At 43.1% G+C, this 22,274-nt stretch overlaps 1 protein-coding gene and 1 long non-coding RNA gene across 2 annotated transcripts in view; both read right to left on the bottom strand.

Annotated features, from left to right (window-relative positions):
• Positions 1–15,260: 15,260 nt before the first annotated feature.
• The window catches only part of LOC310761667, a 275,642-nt gene continuing 268,628 nt past the window's right edge, over positions 15,261–22,274 (bottom strand). The window contains exon 2 of the long non-coding RNA XR_014547650.1: positions 15,261–17,047. This is a non-coding gene — a long non-coding RNA (uncharacterized lncRNA). The remainder of the gene's footprint in view (positions 17,048–22,274) is intronic.
• HTR1F (5-hydroxytryptamine receptor 1F) overlaps positions 17,589–22,274 on the bottom strand; it is a 107,308-nt gene continuing 102,622 nt past the window's right edge. Inside the window, exon 3 of the mRNA XM_083611687.1 lies at positions 17,589–20,790. Coding sequence (XP_083467813.1) covers positions 19,632–20,753 — 1,122 coding nt within the window. The 5' untranslated portion in view covers positions 20,754–20,790 and the 3' untranslated portion in view covers positions 17,589–19,631. The remainder of the gene's footprint in view (positions 20,791–22,274) is intronic.

The raw sequence follows: 22,274 nt of genomic DNA, 5'->3' as shown, positions 1-22,274 counted from the left end.
ATCCCATGTCAAAAGTGATTTTAAAATAGAATATATACATATATATAGAGAGAGAGTATATATATATAGTATATATAAACAGTACACACACACACACACACACACACACACACAGTAACTAAATGAACAAGGGGTTGAGGCATCATCTGTCCTATTCTTAGTTTTACTGTTGTTTCAGCATCTTGAACCCAACTTGGCTTTCCAATGGGAAGGATGCAAGGGATTTGGAAAGATGGTCCAGAACAGGGGTGCCTTCCAGATGTTTTCAACTACAATTCTCACCATCCCTGACTATGGCTATGCTGCCCTTTAGATATCTGAAGATGGCTATCATATCTTCTTTCAGTCTCCTCTTTCCCAGGATAAACATATCCAACTCCCTCAACTGTTCCTCAAAAGGCTTGGTTTCCAGACCTTGGATAATTTTGGTCACCCTCCTCTGCACACACTCCAGCTTGTCAACATCCTTCTTAAACTGTGTCACCCAGAACTGACCACAGTATTCCAGTTGTTGTCTCACCAAGGCAGAATAGCTTTTTTTTTTGCTGCTGCATCACACTGTTGACTCATGTGGTCTACTAAGTCCCCTAAATCATTTCCACATGTACTACTGGCAAGCTAGGTGCCCCCCACTTTATATTGGTGCAGCTGGTTGTCCCTGACTATGTGTACAACCTTACATGTGTCCCTATTGAAATTCATTTTGCTAGTTCAATAATGCTTCATCAATAATGGTTACTTATTTATACATAGAACTTGAATGAGCTTCTTAATACTGTTTCCATTTCTATCCCCTGGCCATGTCCATACTGTATTTCTGATTAGTTATTTCTATATCAAATTCCCTTAAATATGAAATGCAATGCATAAGCTTTATGAGTTTAACTGGTGGGTATTTTTAGGCAAGTAATAGCTGTCTTGTTGGCTTGGAGGTTGAAACAGATGGAGAGAACATACTTGGGTCATCTTTTAATGAAGGAAGCAGGGCAGGGGAAGGTCGCCATTTGGGCAACTGAGAGACTTTTGACATTTGGAGAGACAGGCTTATGGCTTCCTTCCATCTTTAAATGTGACATGACATTCAGTGATAATAAGGACTAGAGACCTCATTCGTCTAGCAGTGCAGGAAAGCCATCACAATCTCTAATATACATTAAAATTATAGAGATATTTATTTGAGATCTTCTTTTAAATAACCAACAACGATGTAGCAAACAGTGACATTCAAATGAACCCATTAAGAGTTGCCAAATCACTAAGGAGATATATATACTGTGTATTCATGCCACACAGAGATCTTGTCCTGGAAAACAGAGCATCTGACATCCTCAGGCCACCTCATTACTTTGAAGTTATATGGCCTTGGTTCTGTTGATTAATGTGCCATGATCTTGATTGCCTGAGTTTTTAAAATTTATTTTGCAGTTGGCATTAGCTGAATGCCGATCTAAATAGATAAAGAGTGTTCCACATGATCATGTGAAAAGAAAAGTGCTTTTTCTGGAGGTGCCCTCCCACTTCCTTTTGCACCTGTTGCCTGCACATTTCATCAGGTGCCATCATCATCATTATTTGATAGCCCTTCACCCCAAGGTCCCAGGGCAGGTTACAACAATTAAAACAGAATGTCAAAAAACAGTTTGAAACAATTTTCTTCAACCCAAGTCCGTCCACCATCCTTTAACACAAAACAAAGAAAAAGAGTTTTGCTGGGGTCATTTCAGGGAAGTAAATCCAAATTATTATTGCAGACACAGTCTTTCTAACTTATTGCAGCTCTGCGCTAGTATATTACACTATTACTGCAGCAATCAATGCAATAGTCTGAAATAGCACTTTCATTCTGCAGCTCTCTTTTTAGCTGCTAATAAACTTTCTCAGCAATTTACCTTTGGGGCTAAAATGTCTCAAAGGTAGTGAAGCATTCAGCCTGGCTCACTTTATATACTGATTAAAAAAACACAACTTAGTCTTAAATTTTCCATGGCAGAACAAACACTTCCCTGCTTCCCATCCAGTTTCCTCACTTATCCCCATGGTTGTTTTATCTGATTGATAAAAATCTTGTGCACGGCACTGAATGACTAATGTTTGTGCATCTTACATATTAACTTGGTTTTAGAAGTAATTGCATAGAGTTCAGTTTCAATGATCATTGACTCAAGCAAGTATTGAAAGGTGGTCAGTGTGTACATGTATACGGATGACACACATGACACACATTTAGAAACAAGAATCATTTTATATAATTATGGATCCATAATTAACTGTACATCACAGGTGCCAGCCAATAGCTGGTGCTGCAGTGACAATCCATGCTGCACTCAAAGACGCTGTCAGGGGCTCGGGAGCAGGAGCACAGGGGAGAGAGGAAATGGAGAGCGAAGGGGAAGAATCCGAGGGCAGCGTAGGGGAGTATGACAGTGACCCGAGAGATTCCATGAGCTTCTCCAGTGAATCAGAAGATTCCCAGAAGGGGGCGCCGATGGTCAGGGCAAGGGGGGTCCCAGGGGGGACGCACCAGAAACAAGGAGCCAGCGGGGAACCCCAAAGCAGCAGCGGGGGATCAGGACCAGTTTCCCCACCAGAGCGTAGTGGGGGGGAAGAGTCACATGTGTCAGGACCAGCGTCTCCTCCAGCGGGGAGAGAAGATGAGTCAGGGCTGACCACGCCTCCATCGGAGAGTGGGGGAACGGAGGGGAGGTCAGTTGCAGCTAGCCTTCCTGAAGGAGGAAGCAGTGACAGCAGCAGTGAAACGGTCAGGAGGAAAGTTGCTGGCTGGGCGTGCGCGCGCCAAGTTCAAATGTACAGGCGTGGGGGACAGCAGGAGACCCGGATTGGGAACCAGCTCCTAAAGCCCGCCGGAGGGAGGGGGAAGGCTCAGGGGATTCAGCGTCAGAAGAGTCTAGAAAGGGCGAGACCCCGACGGACAGGTGGAACCAGAGGCGGAAAGAACAGAGGTCGAGGTGGAGCAAGGCTAGAGTCTTAAACTGGTGTCTGGGGGGAGGAGATTCAGACGGAGCATCAGCGATCTAGAGTTTGAGACGTAGAGCTGCACGCTGCGGCTCTGGAAGTGAAACTGAACTTCAATAAAGACTTTCGTACTTAACAACGAAGCGGCGTTGGTCCTTTGTGAGCTGGGACCTCGGGCATCTCTGACAGTCGCCAATAGTTGTTTTTGTTTTTGTTGAGAGTCAGTGTGGTGTAGTGGTTAAGAGTGGTAGTCTCGTAATCTGGGGAACCGGGTTTGCGTCTCTGCTCCTCCACATGCAGCTGCTGGGTGACCTTGGGCTAGTCACACTTCTTTGAAGTCTCTCAGCCCCACTCACCTCACAGAGTGTTTGTTGTGGGGGAGGAAGGGAAAGGAGAATGTTAGCCGCTTTGAGACTCCTTAAAGGGAGTGAAAGGCGGGATATCAAATCCAAACTCTTCTTCTTCTTCTTCTTCTTTTATGGTAATTCAGGCAACACTGAATTTCTGCGGTGGTTACATTCTGGGGATTGCACATAAAGCCAAAACTGCATATAGTCAAACCATATTGGATGCAATGGCAGGTGGGATTTCCAAAGTTTCCCTCCCCCAGACACTCATCCCCTTTTTGCTGCCTTTAAAAAAATGTTGTTGTTTTTTGCCAAGCACATTAAATGTGCAAGCTAAATGCATGAATGTTGCAAGTTGCCTATATAGAACTAGGATTCTATTATCAGCAACTCATCCTTGCGGTTTGAGCCCGGTTATAGAATTTCTTTAGAATGGATTTGGTTGGTGAAATACAGTGCTACACAGTCTATTTGCCATTGGGTAGGTAAACCAGGTAGGTAGACTAGGTCTTGACCTTACTACTGCAAGTATCTTGTGATATTTCCAGAGTAAAGGTTTGTAGCACAAACAGATTGCTCATATCCACCCCCCCCCGGTGTTATGTTTGGCAGAAAATCTGTTACACTATATCGTGGCCCACTTCACATGGAACAAACAGCTTTGGCTGGTGGCTCAGCTCTGCCCCTTTCTGGACAGGGATAGCCTAACTTCTGCGGTCTGTGTTCTGGTAGCCTCTAGGCAGTGGCGTAGGAAGGGGTGTGTGGTGGGTGCGGTCCGCCCCGGGTGTCATCACTGAGGGGGGTGGGGTGACAAAATGGCAAAAATATGTGCTTTTAAAATAAATAAATAAAAATTGGGCTCATGACACTTTTTTTTTGGGAAAATAACTCCTGTACCCACCACACACACCCTTCCTATGCCACTGGTAGCTAGGTGAGGCAGGGGGCATTGGGCGCCATATGTGCCTGAGCCATGCGAGGCCTGCAACGTGCCTGAGCCATGCGTCTCTCCTGAGGGGGAGGCGGCAGACTGCCTGCCTGCAAGCTCTGCGCTGCTTTTTCGAGCAGCATGGGCTTTGCGTCTGCCCACTGCCTCAGCTGCCCTATAGTTGAGGGAGAGGCTGCGGAGAGGCTCCACGCAGTGCGCCCTGCCTTGGCTTGCCCTGACCCCCATGGCTGGCTCGCCCTGCCCCCGGCTGCAGGACGCCGCGAGCTGCACCGGGCACCCGAGCAGCTAACTACGTCACTGCCTCTAGGTTACATGACTGCAACACATTATACGTGGGGCTCCTCCTGAAAACGGTTCAGAAACTTCAGCTGGTGCAGAATGCAGTGGCCCCTTTGCTAACCGGGGCAAGATGATTTGAATTTAAAACACAAATCCTGGCCTGACTGCACTGGCTGCAAATTAGCCTCTGGGCCCAATTCAAAGTGCTGTCTTCAACCTATAAAGCCTTACACAGCTCAAGTTGGCAGTACCTCCCTCAAGGTACACCTCACCCCATATGAACCCACCCACACCCTGCAGTCATCACCTGAGGGCCTTCTTTGTGTGCCCCCTCCATGAAAGGTCTGGAGGGTGGCAACACAAGCATGGGTCTTTTCTGTGGTGGCTCCCAGTTTGTGGAATACGCTCTTCAGGCATGCTAATGTTTTAGGCACCAGGCTAAAACATTCCTCTTCTCCCAGGCCTTTGCCTATGTAAACAATCTATGGCCTTTTAAACTGCTGTGGGATATTATTTTGCTTGTTATTATGATACGCATTTTCATGTTTTTATAATGCAAACCACCCTGTGATCCTTGGATGAAGTGCAGTATAGAATTAATGATAATGATGATAATAATAATAATGATGATGATGTGGTTTATGACTAGAATGCTCCTGGTTTTCTAGAATAATGTGTGAAATTTCCCCCAAGTTTTCACTTTCTAGAACATAAAGATAATAAATCCAATAAAATAATTTTTTGAATACATTAATCATCCCAACTGAACAATATTAGACATAAGGCCTTTCCTAAATCAGCCAAACTGACAAAGCAAATGGCAAATTAATAAAACTAAAATCCAAGGAAAGCAGAAGCAGTTTCTGAAAACTGGACTGTTCGTATTGAGTGTTTTTGGCTGAAGACAAACAACGTTTCTTGTGTTTAGTCATCCCTGTGGTGAAATATACGTTATTAAACACAGCTGTGCTACATTGGCTTTATTGAGCCCTTGGTCTCTCATTTTGCTTTCACAAAGGCCGAACACCCCCTTTCAGGATATAACAAATGTGCGCTGTTTTAAAAATATCTCGGGAACAATGAATCAGAGCAGTTAAAATAAGCTCCCCAATACAAAGGGTAAAGTGAATCAATTGCAGAGATCACTCTCACGGCTCTATAGAGAAACCAGTGTTTAGTTAACAGTCACACAGAAGACTTCCTGCCATTGCATATTGCCCTTCCGTTAAATCATCTGGTTGCTGCTCTTTAGTTATTTCGCGCCAGCTTTGGAAACTGCCTAAAATGAGTCAAACCATTGGTCCATTTAGCCCAGCAGCTCTCCAGGATTTCAGTTTGGTTCCGTTACTTTTATTGGTTTGTTTAAAGTGGTTGATCATCCCAAAACAATACTGCATATCTAGACAATCTCCAAAAGATGAACAAACAAATTCATTTCAGTGATGATAAGAGGCAAGTCCAAATAAGACAAACTGCAAGTAAAGGAAGAAGTAATTCATGAGGCTTCTAATTTTACAGCTGCAACATCAAGCAGTTCTGTCTTATAGGCTACATCAGGGATCATCACCACCCTTTTCTCCTTATTTGTATTCACACGACCACAAGACTCCTGGCTAAAGTTGGTCAGAGTTTTGAGTGGGAACATTCCTGTTAGGGGGGACCACCAATGACTAAAAACACAGGCTGCATACACACAATCTATACCTTTAAAAAGGGAGCGGGTAGCGCTGTGGTCTAAACCACTGGACTTGCTGATCGGAAGGTTGGTGGTTCGAATCCGTGAGATGGGGTGAGCTCCCGTTGCTCTGTCCCAGCTCCTGCCAACCTAGCAGTTTGAAAGCACACCAATGCAAGTAGATAAATCGGTACTACTGTGGTGGGAAGATAAATGGTGTTTCTGTGCGCTCTGGCTTTTGTCACGGTGTTCCGTTGTGCCAGAAGCAGTTTAGTCATGCTGGCCACATGACCCAGAAAGCTGTCTGTAGACAAACGCCGGCTCCCTCGGCCTGAAAGCGAGATGAGCGCCGCAACCCCAGAGTCGCCTTTGACTGGACTCAACCATCCAGGGGTCCTTTCCCTTTCCCTTTTACCTTGAAAGCATGTTTGAAGCACATTCTTTCCTACAAAGGATTTTGAGCACTGCAGCTTTCTCCTCAAAAAGTGACAACTCCCAGAAACCCTTAACAAACTAAAAAAGGACTTTAGCTTCTTGGGAGCAAAGGTCTGTCAATTGTGATTATTTTGGTTCAAGAAGGAATGCATGTTCTGATTAGCCACTAGGGGGAACTGCTGGCCAGGGAACGAGACCAGGCTGCTCTCTCAGCAAGCTTAAGACCTGTAGAGCCTGACTAACCTCTGGGATGCTCTAAGCGCATAACTCAGCATTACCAGCCATAGGTGACTGCCCGTTGCTTCAGCTGGCAGTTACCATTGGATTTCTGGCCAGAGTCTTTGTTAGCAGGGAACCAGGGAACAATGGATGTGTAGATTACACACACGAGGCTGCTAATGGAGAGGCGGGGACTGTCTGCCTCAGTTTTTGGCAAGTGTTCGGTGGCAACAGCCTACCCTTCAACAGTGACTTACGATGCAAATATACACACGAGGATAAACAAAGGCTGCGGTCCCATGAATACTTACCTAAAGCCAACTGAACACAATGGCAATTCATTCTGAGTGAACGTGTATTGAATCAGGAAGCATGCTAACAAAGGCCGAATTGACAACAGAAACCCCAAATATTTCTGGGTTGCTAGAGTATGAATACTGAACATCATCTGAGCATTGGGGGGATGATTTAACCCACCTGCCTATTGTTGCCGCTTTTCAATCCTAAAGTGTCCCTGTAGTTTTTATGCTGCTACTGCTACAGAGCAATAGAGCATCTCTTCTAATATATAGGCGATTCTCTGTGCTTAAAACAGCACCACCTTCATAATATTTCAGCAGGGTACCAAAACGCCTGGCACCAAAATGATTTGATTCTGCTTATTTACTTATTTGTTTTATGGAGTTAAACACTGCTTCACGGCCAGAGGCTCTTAAAGCAGTGTATAGTAATATGTAAAACACAAAAAATAGGCTTTAAAAACAGCAAAACCATTCTTACAGTTGTACAATTAATATTCCATAAAATGGCTGAGTCACACTTCAGGAGAAAGGTCTTCATTATGTGGAAACTAACAAATGCATCACCATAGCAGGACTAGGAAGGGTTAGTCACAAAGGACCTAAAGAGCCTAGTATCTGGAGGAACAGGCTGGGAGAGGAAATGGTCTCTCCACACTTGAACCCTAGAGGCAGCATCCATCCACTGAACTGCCAACCAGAGATTAAGATATGAGTCCTGCCCCAGGGTTCATGCTCACTCAACCCCACATGCCTGATGTAACTGAGGGCCCACCCAGAAGTCTCCAAATATTGCGCAAGACTCCAGATACATGTGCGGACCCAAGAGGCACTCCATACTGGGGAAATAATCTGCAGAGCCTTCTCCAACACAGGAGAGTGCAGGCTGGCACATTCTACTCATGTCAAAACACCAGGCAGGCCCCACAAATAACCCAGAGATGCATTTTAAATAAAAGGACACATTCTACTCATGTCAAAACACGCTGATTCCCAGACCATCTGCGGGCCGGATTGAGAAGGCGATTGGGTTGGATCTGGCCCCTGGGCCTTAGTTTGCCTACCCATGATTCCGAGGCTGTATCTTATACCATATTCTCGTGTCCTCTCCAGTCTTATGCTCACCTTCCCCATCCCTGTCGGTTTTCTTCTGGCTGATTATACGGAATAAATGACGCCTGTTTCTATTTTAACCAGTTTTCCTGCTTCATCTATTGTGTGTATCTTTGCAGTGGGTGGAAACAGCAAGAGCAAGGAGCTGAGTAAATGGAAGGGATGGTTTGGGGAAGTGTTACTCTATTTATATGCAGTGAAGTGCAAAAAAGGGGGGTTGTATTTTATTCCTTTCATATGCAATAGTTGTGGGGTGGGGGAGTGGATTTCAGCCACTTTATCTCCAGGCAAGAAAATGCCAAAAGCAAAGCGAACTTGGCTTGAAAAGGTTTTCAGAAAAGTGAGCTTAGAATGATGCATAGTTTCTGTTGTTGCTGCTAGCCATAGTGCCTTAACACAGTGGCCAAGAGGAAAGGGAGCACTGGAATAGATGCTAAGGGTGGAAGGACCTGGAGTGAGAATCAATGGAGGGATCAGAACACAGCATGAAATACTTCAGGGTTTGCTACTGAATTGGGGCTGGTACCCGAACTACAGGGCTCCAAGGTCATTCTTAGGCACGTAGCAGTTGGGGGATGAGGATATGCCCTTTTCTGGACTGGTAACTGATTAAGGAGTAGAAAGCAAAAATCAGGAATAAACTGGACAGTTCTCACAATGGAGAGATGTGAGATGTAGATGATACCAGTTGGCTGGAGCATGGTGCCTAAGATGCCAAGACTGCAGGTTCGATCCCCAAATAGGGTAGCTGCATATTTCTGCATTGCAGCAGGTTGGACTAGATGATCCTCGGGATCCCTTCCAATTCTGTGATTCTATGACTTAGGGCGCTAACTCCCAGAAGGGATTGTGAAGCGCTCCAGAAGGAGATCACCAGACTGACTGAAAAGGCAACAGAATGGCAAATGCAGCTTAATATACATTTGTGTAAAGTTATGTGAGTTGGAGCATTTTTTTTTTAAAGCAATGTTAACTTCACATATTCACTGATGGCATCTGAGCTGGAAAAAGATATGGGCCTCATTGGGAAAAAAGATAGAAAATAAAACTGCCAATAGTCTTTATACAGATCTGTGGTGTGACCACAGTTGGAGTACTGTGTACAGTTTGGGTAGCTGCATCTCAAAATACATCTTGTTGGGCTGGCAAAAATGCAAAAAAGGGCAGTGAAAATGATCATGGGGCTGGAGCAGCTCCCCAAATTCCCACACCCTCTCCAACAGATGGGGTCAGCAGAGTTGGCTGTTTTGCTCCAAATGCAAGGACCCATGGTGAATGACCTTGAGGAGATTCTCACATAAACGTCCAGAAACTGATTTGAATGGTATTCCCATATTTCATCCCAATATTCAGATAAGAGTGTTGCTCTCAAATCTTGTTCCCCCAGCCTTTAAAGCTTTTTGGGGATCCTGTCATTGCTGATTCTTAGGGTTGCCATATTTCAAAAAGTGAAAATCCAGTTGTTGAGTTTTGAGGGTTTTTTTTGGATATTGGCCAAAATATAAACTTACGATTCTAATACAGAATATATTTTAGATATTCCTTTAAAAATAAAATAGCAAGCTGTTGGGAGACCCAAGCTTCGAATGGGGACAGTGATCTTGTAGCTTGAGATGGTTGGATAATGAGGGGAAGAATCGGATGAATCTGGAGCCAATTATGATGGACGTTCTGCAATTTTTCTTGAGGCTGTTCACCTCACAGTTCGATTTGGCTATTATTGTTGCATTGATCTAGTGGCTGGAGACATTTCCCTCAATCTTTTGGATATGGATCAGTGGAAACAAACACTGACATTTTCTTAAGTTGGCAGCAAATCTTCATTCCCTTTGTTCACTGGCAGCTACAGCCACACTTTATCTCAGTACTGGCTTGTATCAGAAACGCTGAAGGAGAAAAGGGGCATGGGGCTTGCCATTTATGCCTCCTCAGTTTTAGACCAATTTTTAAGAATGAACACGTTTCCAGGACATTTAGAATGAAGAAGGAACCTCAGATCTTTCAGGAGGATCCTGAGTTTAAATGAGCAGCACACTGTGTTCATCAGCCTTCCACAAGCAGGCACTTTCTCTAAGTTTTGGACCACAATCTATATTTCTCTGGCCTGTGGCCACACTGGCTGAGTCTCAGGACAGACAAAAGACAGCATCTCTTTGCACAACACATAGTTCTATTGTGGAACTCACTCTCAAAGGAGGAGATGATGACCACCACCAACACGGACGGCTTTAAAAGAGGATCAGACTGATTCACAGAGGATCAGACTATCAGGGACTACTTGCTACAATGGCAAGGCTCTGCCTCCTCAGTCAGAAGCAGTGTGCCTCTGAATACTAGTTACGGGAAACCACAGGAGGGGAAAGTGCTATTGTGCTCAGATCCCGCTTGCAGGTTTCTGATCGGCATCTGGTTGGCTATTGTGAGAGCAGGAAACTGGCTGGAGGTCCATTGGTCTGATCTAGCAGGCTCTTCTTATTTTCTTATGATGGGCACATATGGAGGGCACTGGGTTGGGGAAGCCTGCTGTACATACTCCGTTGATGTTACATTTGGTTAGTCGTTTCCCTTGGATCTAGTGTGCTGATGTAATTCATTTCTACTTAGCCCAGTTAAAACACACATTACTTTGAACGGGACTGTGCTGGTCATAATCTATCCTCGCTCCTGGGATACTCAGTTTAGTGTGATCATTAAACTTTTGAAAATCTAAGGGATGGAACCCCAAATGACTTCATGAAAAAATCCTTGTTTCTTTATATTGTGGTTCCAACCTGTCTGTGACTCTTTTTACGTTCTGAAATTGGATTGTTTTGCTCATCCGTCTAATTCAAAAGTCAGCTGTCAAGATGAGCTCAATTGCAAATAAGAAACTAATACAAAATCCCTCCCTTGCTGTTATAGTTCAATAGTCTTACAATTGCACCTGGAGAAATTGGAAGTGTGTGTGTGTGTGTGTGTGTGTGAGAGAGAGAGAGAGAGAGAGAGAGAGAGAGAGAGAGAGAGAGAGAAAATGAGATCCTTCTTGCTTTGATAAAACACCTTTGGATAGCTGAGTATTTGCACCATGGAGACAATGTTATTACCTAGCAGTTGTTCCAAGTTTGATCTGTTTTGCTCTTATATGCTTTTCAAATTGTACAGTCTCCCAGATGACCCTCAGAGTCCCTTACAGCTCTACAATTCTATTGTTCTATTAAATGATTGTATCTAAAGTGGTGCCTGCTTGCTGTAGGTTCCACTGTCAAGTTCAAATTGTGGAGAGCCCACAAGCTCTGAGATGGTGCCAACGCAAAGCGAGCCTATCCATTACTATGACCCCAAGCTGTTAAAATTTCATTTTGATTGGCTTGGTTTAAAAGATGATAAGTGAGGTTGAAAAAGCTGCATCAAAGAGGCCAGTTCCTCCCCTCCTTTCCAGTCTTGAATGGTCAACACTTGGTATAATTACAGAAACCAAGATGAATAGTAAGGAGCTGTGTCTCAATATTTGTCAAAAGAAGGTGGATGATTGATCACTATAGTAAGAGTCAAGAAGACATTGCCCGCTCTGGCTCACTTCAGATTGCCTAATGGCTCTGTCTGGCTTGGTCAAGAAACATTTCACACAGCTTCTGGCTCATCATGCTTCCTAATGTCAAGATAGCCTCCAGAGATGTCTCCAGAGATGGAATGAGATCAGAGAGCAGAAACAAGGCAGAATCTGGGAATGAGGGAAGAGGTGAGCAGTCGAGGAAGCCATTCCTGGGGGAAAGGGGGTCATCTGCATGTCTGCTGTCTGGGTTGCCATTCTCAGGCACCAGCCAAGGCCCAGGCAAGGGGTCCACTGCCAACCCTGGAAGCCCCATGGCCCTGTTGCTCCTCCCCTTGCTGTCATTGCCCTTCCATAGTAAGTGAGTGACAAGGAGTAGCAACCTCTGCTCACCTCTCCTTCTGAGCAACTGTGTGGATTGGGCCCAGAGGAAGGCAGGTAGTGAGAACCACTCAAGATGTATTGCCCAATAGCCCTCAAATCATGGAGCCAGCATTAGTCAGAAGTTATAGATTCAGAGCCGAATGACAGACGCATAGGCAGGGAGTAAACCAAGACCTGTGGCTGATGAGTCTGCTTGGCCACTGTGAGAACAGGATGCTGGACTAGATGGGCCACTGGCCTGATCCAGCACGCTCTTCTTATGCTCTTACATTATGCCAGTGGGCATTGGCAGACCACCTAATTATTTTTGTGACTGTGGTGGCAATTGTAATGTGCTGTGCTAGCTGTTGCATCATTGCATTTTTATTATTTCTTTTATTTCTTATATATTGTATTTGATTGCATTACAGTATGAATCCCATAGGGACACCATAGGTCATTTAATAAAATACAATAACAATAAAATAAAAGAAGCAATACAAATACAAGTAAAAATCAATATGACTATTTAATGTGATAGATGCACCCTCTACTGCCTTCCGGACGTACTGTGGTCTGAATGAAGCAGAACACAGTTTAGGAACCCCTGCATTACGCTATACTTGCTAATGTAAAAGATTTTAGTGCTAGGGTTTTATAGATGCCTTTTGCGACACAAGCTTATCCCCATTAATTGCAGGGCATAGATTAACAGACTTGGGCCATGTTGCTAGCAGGAATTGTGCAAACACTGCATATGCTTTCCGCCTAGAAAAATAACACGACACAATTCCAACCGAGATTGTTAATAAGTAATTTTCAGCGGGTTCTGTTGTATCCCAGGGAGAATCGACCAATATATCTTTTATGAATCATCAGGAATCATGTTTGCAGGTCACATGTTATGGACTCCAGCCCTGTAGAAATATAAATAAGACCTGAATGTGATGCCACTGCTTTCCTGGTGAAGTGGACCATTTTGCCAGTGTGGCTGCTGCAGAACCTATGCATTTGAGGCAAGATGAACGTTGTGCTTCCTTTCCCTGGGTTTCAGATGATGTGTGGAACTCTGCCATTAGCTGGAAGCAGCCTGAACAGCAGGGCTGGAAATCTGCCCTCCACTCTCCCTGTTTCCCAGTCTTGTTGCAGCCCTGGCACTTAACATCTGCTTCTTTAGACAGTCGCAACGTCCTGATAAATCCAAACTGTTCTGACACTGAGGTCAATCCCACTTGTACTTTCAGTTTCTAACTCTTTTTTATTTTCAAAGAGACATATAACATAGTGTATTTATACACATCCTTCATACCTGCTGGGGCAAATTTCAGTTGTGTTTGGGTATGAATATTGAAGTTTCCACTAGGGCTTGTTTCCACTAGAAGCCACACATTCACACATGTCCTCTCTTGGAGTGTCTGCATGCCCATCATGCATTTTTCAAAAAGAATTTAATGCAAATGTCTGTGATTTGGAGTAGCATAAGGGGATGCTCGTATAGGGGCTTTCTATATTTACAAATGAAGACTTAGACTCAAAATGGAGACGCAGGAAGCACTTGTTGTGCACTAGGCTCTAGTGAAATAAACTTTGTTGAAGAGGGCATGAGGCTTTGTGAGGCTAAGCATAATTAGAAGATACCCTGTGGGTAAGAAAGGGCAGAAGAAAGAATAGCAGAAGATGATTCTGTTTTAAATTGCTTCCTTTCACCAAAGTTCTGACCTTTATATAGGTGCTCTTTGTAGGTATTTCATACTAATGCTAAAAGGTGAACAAAAGCTTTTCAGAATTCTAAATGCAAAAAAAAGCTAAAAAGAAGTACAATTGATTGTTAGGCAATGAAGGGTAATGAAAGAGCATCTTCAAAGCAGACAGGGTGGCAACACTGACATTGTCTAGCTGCCCTGGAGTTAAGAGATCATAAATGGTTATATATGAAAAGTAAGAAAGTTCAGGACAGTTTCTTTTCATACACTTTGAGATTTTCAGATGCCCTATTCTATTGAGCATTTAATCAAGCAAAGTGATAGGAATCGAGGCTATAACCTTTTGGTTATTGAAATGGTCATCATCTAGGGATGAAGAATCCACCTGACCATCTTCCCTGGGAAATTCTTATATAGAGAGTACTTTCCCCAAGGAAACATGCCCCTATTTTGAATGCAAATTAGTCTTTCCTTTGTTTCCAGTCCTGGATCTTGGAAATGTAAATCTGATATATTTTCCTTGGCGGTATTTTTGGGATGATTCCCATTCAAGAGAAGACTTAAGATGATGAGTGAATGTAGCCAAACCAGTCCCAACTGGCCGTGTTAGGACCACAGTACCAATTAGGACTCAAAGGGGCACATGGGTGTGTGTGTGAAGTTACTTCATCTCCACCAGTTGGAACATTCCTATGGGGGGCGGACACTTGAAATTAATGCTTAGAATTGATATGATAGCAAAATCTCTTGGCAGATATGTAGACTTACAGAGCAATCCCGGAAGCCAGTGTCATTTATACTGGGGCACATTATGCCAATGTAATCCACCCCTATTCCAAATTCCATTCAGAAGTGAGGCTACCAGCTAAGCTGGCCTGAGCTTGGCAGAGGGAAAACAAGCCTTTCAAAATAAAAAGTTTTTTTCATGTCACCGAGCTGAATAGGGACTGGAATAGGGGTAAGTCTCTCCCTTTCCCACCATTCCCCCGGAACATTCATTTTCCAGGACTTATCCTGGCCTCAGCTCAGCTGGCTGAACCCTGGCTGAGCCAGGATGGAGGACTTTAGACACCATATCTCCATTGCTTAGGCCTCTGGCTTTTTTTTAGATAGCCATAATGGCATATCATGACCCAATACGGTTATTGGAGGTGGTAAAACAGTCTCATGTGGCATGAGATTATTGGCGACTAAATACTGACCTACAAGTGGTGATATTTGAGAAAGCTACTTAGCTACATCCTGCAATTGTTGGTATCTTGAATGCTCCAGTTGGAACCAGACTAAAGGGTAGAAAGAGCCCACCTTTGACTCCTAGCTGCAGCAGCAACTGCTATATTTGCCAAGTATTACATGTAAGCACCGACTGCACAATGTAACAGGTATTTTCTTCTTTATTATCTACATATTGATCCATTTCCCGAACCGGAGACACTGCAGGCAAACGTGATAGCTTCAATAACTTCTTTCCTAACAGCGACGCCTTCCCCCCTGCCTTTGTTCTGCTCCGTGAGGTCTTACAAATAATGGTAATATAATTCTTCTGCACTCGGCAACCACTATGAAATGGACCATATAAATCAATTGTCAGCACTGTGACTCGCAAGTTAAGAAGCTCCCGGCTCCAAGTCCCACATCAGAACATCCAATTTGGACAAAGTGGCTTAAGGATAGTGCCGCACAGATGTAAGAAGTCCTTCGGTTGACAGTTTACGCCGAGGTCCTTTTCTGTGGCTATTGTCCTTTTGCAAAAGCAGATTTATGACACTATTTGGAGTATGGAATAAGTGAAGCGCCAGCCGATTCCTTCCCACCCGCTCCCGCCTGACTTGTACCTTAATAGATTGGAACTAGGGCGGCAACTGCTGCATCAGAAGAGGCAGTTGCTGCAGTTCTAGCAAAGTGTTTGGACTTAACTTTGCACTGGACAAATATTTACATACAACAAAATTGCAGTGCTTTCCCCTAATATGGTTTGAACGTAGCTTTGCTCTGGACAATCAAAATCAAATGATATATGGATCCCAGAAATACACTTCATGAAAAAGAGAGTAGATAACTAAGATGGTCATGAAAGCGACCCATTCTACCTGGTTGTGTTACTCCCCAGTATGACCTCAAGTCAAGCCTCAATGAGTGAATCACATATTTTCCCCAGGTGGTAGACTCTAATGACTTATACACAAACAAGAGTTTGTAAACTCAAGAGTTGCTTTTGCAGAATCTGACTCTGTTACGCTGAATGTCCCCGAGAGTGATTATTTTACAAAAATCTAAATGAAGCCATTCAGGGAGTGTAATTTGAAGTGCTTTTTCTTTGGTTGCAGTATTTGATTTCTTTCTCTGAATATTCTGGGCATGAGAAACGCCAAGCAGGCCACAGTAATGTCACATTAATGTAGTGTGGCATGTTGGTGTCATCCATCAGATCTTACAGCTGGCACATTAAATTATGTCTTTTGTAGGCATTGCTTCAACAGGTCCCAATGCCACTGGTTGTAAGATGCAGAACTGCATAATGATAGGCAGCTAAAGACAGCCTCTTTTTTTTTAATGGGAGATGGCTTAACTTGCAAAGTTAGAGCATGACCCAGGTTGCAATGCTACATGGAAGTGCAGGGGGAGTTGTATTTGCAAACACTTGACATGTTTCTTAAGTGTGTGTTGGTGGTGGTGATCATCCTAAAGGATTGGTAAAAGAGTGTCATTGCAAGTCCCAGGACTTATCTACACTTATGCTTTCCAGGTACAGAGCCACACTTTAAAGTTACGTGTGCAACCACTCTTTTATTGCCCTGGAGCTTTCCCTGAGGAAACCTGCTCTTTGCCACCAAATCGGAGCAAGTGGCAATCCATTGAAAACCTGAATGGACATTGATTGATCTTCAGCTTTAAAGAGTGAGTTTTCACAGAGAAAGCACTGGGGTGCAAAAAGAGTGCTCATAGAGCTTTAAATCACAGAGTTGTGCCTGAAAAGCGTGGGGCAAAAGGTACGTAAGCATGGACAAGCCTCCAGACCTCAGTAGGCTCAATGATACCTGTCCAGGAATGAAGAAATGAAGCAGCATAGATGGATGTGTGCAGAAGAGAGAAATGGTGTGTGGGATATCCATACTTTCCAGGTTGGCATGTACCTAGAATGCTTATTCGGGTATTCTTAAATCTCTCACATGATGATGAAGAGCAAGAACTAATGTGTTATCTTGTTCCCATTGCTCTTCCTGATTTTTCAGGGTTCTAAATCACACAGTAGCCTACATGTGTACAGCAGCATCCCCACTGCAAAAGTTATTCCTCCAACTCATGAGGAATTTAAAACAGCTCAGTAAGGTTGTTGTGGAGCTTATTAAAAAATGCAGAGTGTCTTTCCTGGTCGTTTCTCAAAAATAATGCAGCAGTTAGAACTGATGCACAAGAGTGTAGTGCCTTGCAATCAGGAGTGTTTTTATGGGTTGGACAATGGGGCTGAACCCCAGATCTTCTATGTAAGATTCCAGATCTCCTGCCCTGATCCTTTTTAACCCCTTTACTTATAGGGTCCTGGGTGTGCTGCAAAATGTAGGACCGGTGGGACCTCAGCTACCTGCCAATTGCATTTATCCAGAGCACTCCATGCATTTATGAAGATTTGTGTTGTGGGCCTGTGCACCAGGTCCTTTGAGTGATACCCCGACTGCAGTTGTCAAAGGTTCAGTCTCTGTTCATGGCAGTTAAGTTTTATGAATAAAAATAAAGAAATAAATAATTGATAATTCACCTCAAATAGGAAAATGTCACAGATTAACAAGACAATGAAAAAAACTTCTCATTGAGCAGAGCACTCAACTTTGGCCCTTACTAGAAGGTTCTCAAATGGCCTTTGCTTCTAGTTTGTGAAAACAGGCTCTGCAAAGCATTTTATGTCTTGGGGGAAGAATTCAAAGGGTTCTATCTGAAGATAGTCTTGCCATCTTTCAAAGCTGCTTTAGACAATTAATTCTGTGGGCCAGATCATTTTGTATGCATATGTGAGTTGATGTAGTTTCTAGGGGGTTGTGGTGAACTTCCAGTCAAAGTTGCAGTAAACGCTTATGAAGTTTTTTCCTTGAAGAAACTTGTCACAGCCTGACCTTTATATGCCTTTTGAAGCTTTTTATTCCAACAGAATTCTTAATGGTTTATTTAATTCAATGCCTGCCTTAGGGAGTGCCATTACTGTGTTGTATTTTGTTAATATTTTCAGATTTTTGTGGTTGAATTCTATGCTTATTTATTTTCTTTACTTTGAGGCAAGTCCCTCTCTGTCCATTGTATCATTATTTTGTTGGTTCCTTTTTTGTTGAATTTTAGCTAACACTTTTGGGAATTTATCACTGTACCCTTGCTTTATCTGCTGTTTTGCTTCTTTCTGGAATGTCTGGTTGCTATTTTAAATAAATATGCAGGATGGCAGACTCAGTTAAGAAATGGAGAGTATAATTATTTAAAGAATAATGGTAATACTCTGGCATCGCAAGGTCATATTTGAGTCAGACTATGACAAGCTGAGTAGTGCAGCACTGATTTGACCTCTTTGGTACACACTGAAAGCCCACCAAACCCCCAAGATACAACATGCCACTGTTTTGGCTTCATTAGGAGAATCAACCCTGGGAGAGGGAGAACATGAGAAATGACCATGTTCCTGGAGTCCTTGTGGTAAGGGGAACAACCAGCACAAGTCTTGGAAGTTCAGTGGTACCTTAGAGGGAAGAAATCATGTTATGAGTTGGGTTCAATACATCACTTCCATTTGAGATAATCCAGGCTGAATGGTTTCTTACATAACTCAGAGAACACACTTCCTTAATGAGAGAAGCTTCACTTCAGTTGCTGACACGTATGGAAGTGGAATGGTCGAACCCTGAATTAAAAAGTCTGTTTTCCATTTTCATTATGTATTTTATAAGCTAAATCCTTCCATTTTTAATAGATGAAAGATGAATTTGTTTTGTAAAACAGCTTCAGGTTTTAATATCCAAAGGAGTCACTAGATTAGTGAGTAAGTGCATTGGAAAAGACTTGTGCATCATCTTAGTTTCAAGTGACGCTGGCCTTTCCTTGGGATGCTTCCTGTACTCCCAGCTGCATGTTACAGCATGCAATCAGGAGCACACAAAGCTACTTTTTGGATGAGCCCCAAGTATACAATGTGATGATCAATTCACTTAAAAGTTAAGTGTTCCTATCTGAATAGGTCTATGCATGTAGTTAGCTTCTTTCCAATAAATATGACCAAAGGTTACATCTTAGTGTGTGGACAACATTCACTGTGAGATGGTAATGATACAAAACAGAGATAGTCAATATGTAGGTGCTTCAATGCTTTTCTTGAACAGAGCTAGTGTTATTAGAAATCATGTATATGTAAATATTAGAGATGTACTCCAGAAAAAGTTTGGTGGACCTGGATTTCACTCTCTCTGTGTGTGTGTGCCCAGATTTCCACCTAACACCTGCCAAATCCAGCTTGGTTCTCTCATACTGAGAAGACATGAGAGATTACAGGGCTGGGCTTAGACTTCTAGGACTGCTGTGGTCATGGCACCTATCGGTGCTGGAGCTCTTTTTGCAGCCTACCATATCCCTGAAATTTTCTGGATGCCCACCGGAACCCACTAGATTCTAATGAAATCTCCAACACAGTGTGGCACAATTCTACCATGAGCAGAACTGCAAATCCATTCCCCCCACAAAAAAGCCAGTCAGCCACAGAGTACTTTTTCTTTTCACAGAGAGGTCTTGCATTGGATAAGTTTCTGGAATGCCTTCTTGAAATCTTCGTTAAAGATTGTGTAAATCAGGGGGTTAACAAGAGAATTAATATATCCCAACCATGTCAGAAAATTATTCATTTCTTCTGAAATCTGACATCTTTCACAGGTATTGACAACCACCTCCTTCACAAAGAAGGGGAGCCAGCAGATCACAAAGGCACCCAAAATTAAGCCAAGGGTAGTTGCTGCCTTTCTCTCTCTCGTGGTAGAAATCCGTTGTCTCTTCCATCCCTTTTCATTCTTGGACTCAGAATTGGGGCTTCGCAGGGAGATATGCATTCTGTCCAAATCTCCTGAACGGTTAGATGCTTTCCCTTTTGTGCATGATGCTGAGGAAGCTGGCTGGCAGCTTTTCTCAGCTCCTTCCAGGAGACCCTGTCCATTCGCCTCCTCTTTGAGAACACGACTCACGCTCCTCCTGTGAAAAGTCTTAGCTGCCTTGTATATTTTGTAATAAAGGATCAGAATCAATGCCAGCGGGATATAAAAAGCTCCAAACGTGGAGTAGATGGTAAAAACAATATGGTCGTGCTTAATGATGCACTCGTCATCTCTGCTGGCAGCCTGGTGCCGCCAAAACAACGGCGGCATTGAGATGAAGACGGAAATGACCCACATGACGGCAATCATGATGCCTGCCCGCTTAGGGGTTCGCTTCCTGGCATACTCCACAGCATCTGTGATTGCTCGGTAGCGATCCAAAGCAATGGCTGAGAGATGCAAGATGGAACAGGTGCAGCAGGTAATGTCAACGCTGAGCCAAAGGTCGCACATCACCTGGCCCATGATCCAGGTCTCTTTGACAATGTAGACGATGCTGAAGGGCATGACTAGGATGGCAACCAGAAAATCAGTGACTGCCAAGGAGCAAATTAAATAATTGGCAGGGTGGTGGAGCTTTCGGGTCACAATTATGGCAGTCATCACTAGAGAGTTGATGATAGTTGTCATCACTGCTAGCACAGAAAGTGTAAGAGAAACCAGAATCTTGGGTGTTACTTTCTTAAGTAGTTTTTCTGATGTGTCATTTTGTTCCAATGTATAATTTTGTTCAGTAAAGTTCAGGAAATCCATGATTGCCTTCCAGGCGATTTTTATCTAACAAATATACCTGTAGAGAAGTAAAAACAGTTTAGGAAACAGCAACTTGATATCCCAGAAATCTCACAATACACAACAGATTTCAATATTCTCCCTTACTTTTCCCTGTAGTATTTTCCATGCCACATGTTTTCGTCCCAGTCGTAGAAATGAGGAAATTGATTGGAATAACCAGTCCCATATGGCTTCCTAAATCCTTACTGCAGTCACCACTTCCTTCTTCATTTATTTGGGGCGTGTTCAAGGATGGAAAGACGTGGATAACCTAATCAAAGGGAGGATTTCAGCTAGTCATACCAATCCTTTTGAATGAGATCTAGATTGATAGCAGCATGTTGAGGTGACCACAGATGGTTCAAGACCGAGAAAAACTATATTTTTGTGCCACATGTGCAGTATACATTTAAAGCAACACCACCACAAAAGGAATCTGCAGTTTGTCCCTCACAAAGCTCCATTTCCCAGCATCCTTGACAAACTATACTTCACTACTCTAGTAGCCACCATTTTATAGCAGGGGAAAGTAATGACTACAGTATTGGATTATATATAAAAAGTCATGTGCCTGAGTGAGTAATATAAAAGATGTGAGCTCTGTAGCTGACACTTCGAAAAATATATGCTTTGAAAAGTATATTTTTCTGTGGACAACGGAAGCATATCTGCCTACACTAGAAGAGATTGGATCAATGAGAAGTGAAGCATGACATGGTAGATTTTCTGCACTAGCAAGGTGGAAAGCATGTCTAGTCATTTCTGTCCTATTCTTTCCCCCCACAAATATAGACTAGGAAGAGTTCAAGGCTGTTGTTGCTTCTTTCTCTTTTAAGAAAGAGTCAGTAATGAGAAAACCTCGGGTCACTCTATAAATAATTATTTTCTTCTGTTCTGTTCTGTTCTTCCAGCTTTTCAGAAGCAGGTTTTCTTTCTTTGGACTCGGTCCTTTGGAAAAACAAGTCCAAACTAAAGGTATAGAAACTGCTACATTTTCTAATTGCACTGATGCTAATTAAAACAACAACAACCACATGGCAGAATCCCTATTTAAGTTAAGGGAGCAGGGGGAGGATAACCAGCAAATAACCAAGAAAATAGTGGAATTAGTGCTTGCATCACTGACTACTTTCACTTGGTGTGTTTTTCATCTTTCGCAAAAAAGTGTTAATGCACAGGAGATTGTTCACACAGCACAGCTTTTTGACATGTGAAATGTGCTCATTAATTGATTCAGCTAAACATTTGGCTGCTTTTGCTTAAGCAATGCCTCATTCAGTTTGCTGTACAAAAATGCTATGATTTTTAATTTTTTTTTTAAAAAAGGAATATACCTACCTGGATGTGCTTTTACTGAAAAATGGATTTTGACATATTTGTGTGTGTGTGAGGGGAAGGTTTATCTGCAGGAATGACCAATGACAGCGAAATTGGACCTCTGTGTTCAGAGGCAAGATCACTCTGAAAGCAGATACTGAAGATGAGTAACAGGGTGAAGGG

This window comes from Podarcis filfolensis (genome assembly GCF_964270895.1).
Source record: "Podarcis filfolensis genome assembly, chromosome: 4".
In the NCBI taxonomy this organism is placed as follows: domain Eukaryota; kingdom Metazoa; phylum Chordata; class Lepidosauria; order Squamata; family Lacertidae; genus Podarcis; species Podarcis filfolensis.
Note: the sequence above shows the minus strand (reverse complement) of the source record. Positions and strands in the feature narration are given on the sequence as shown.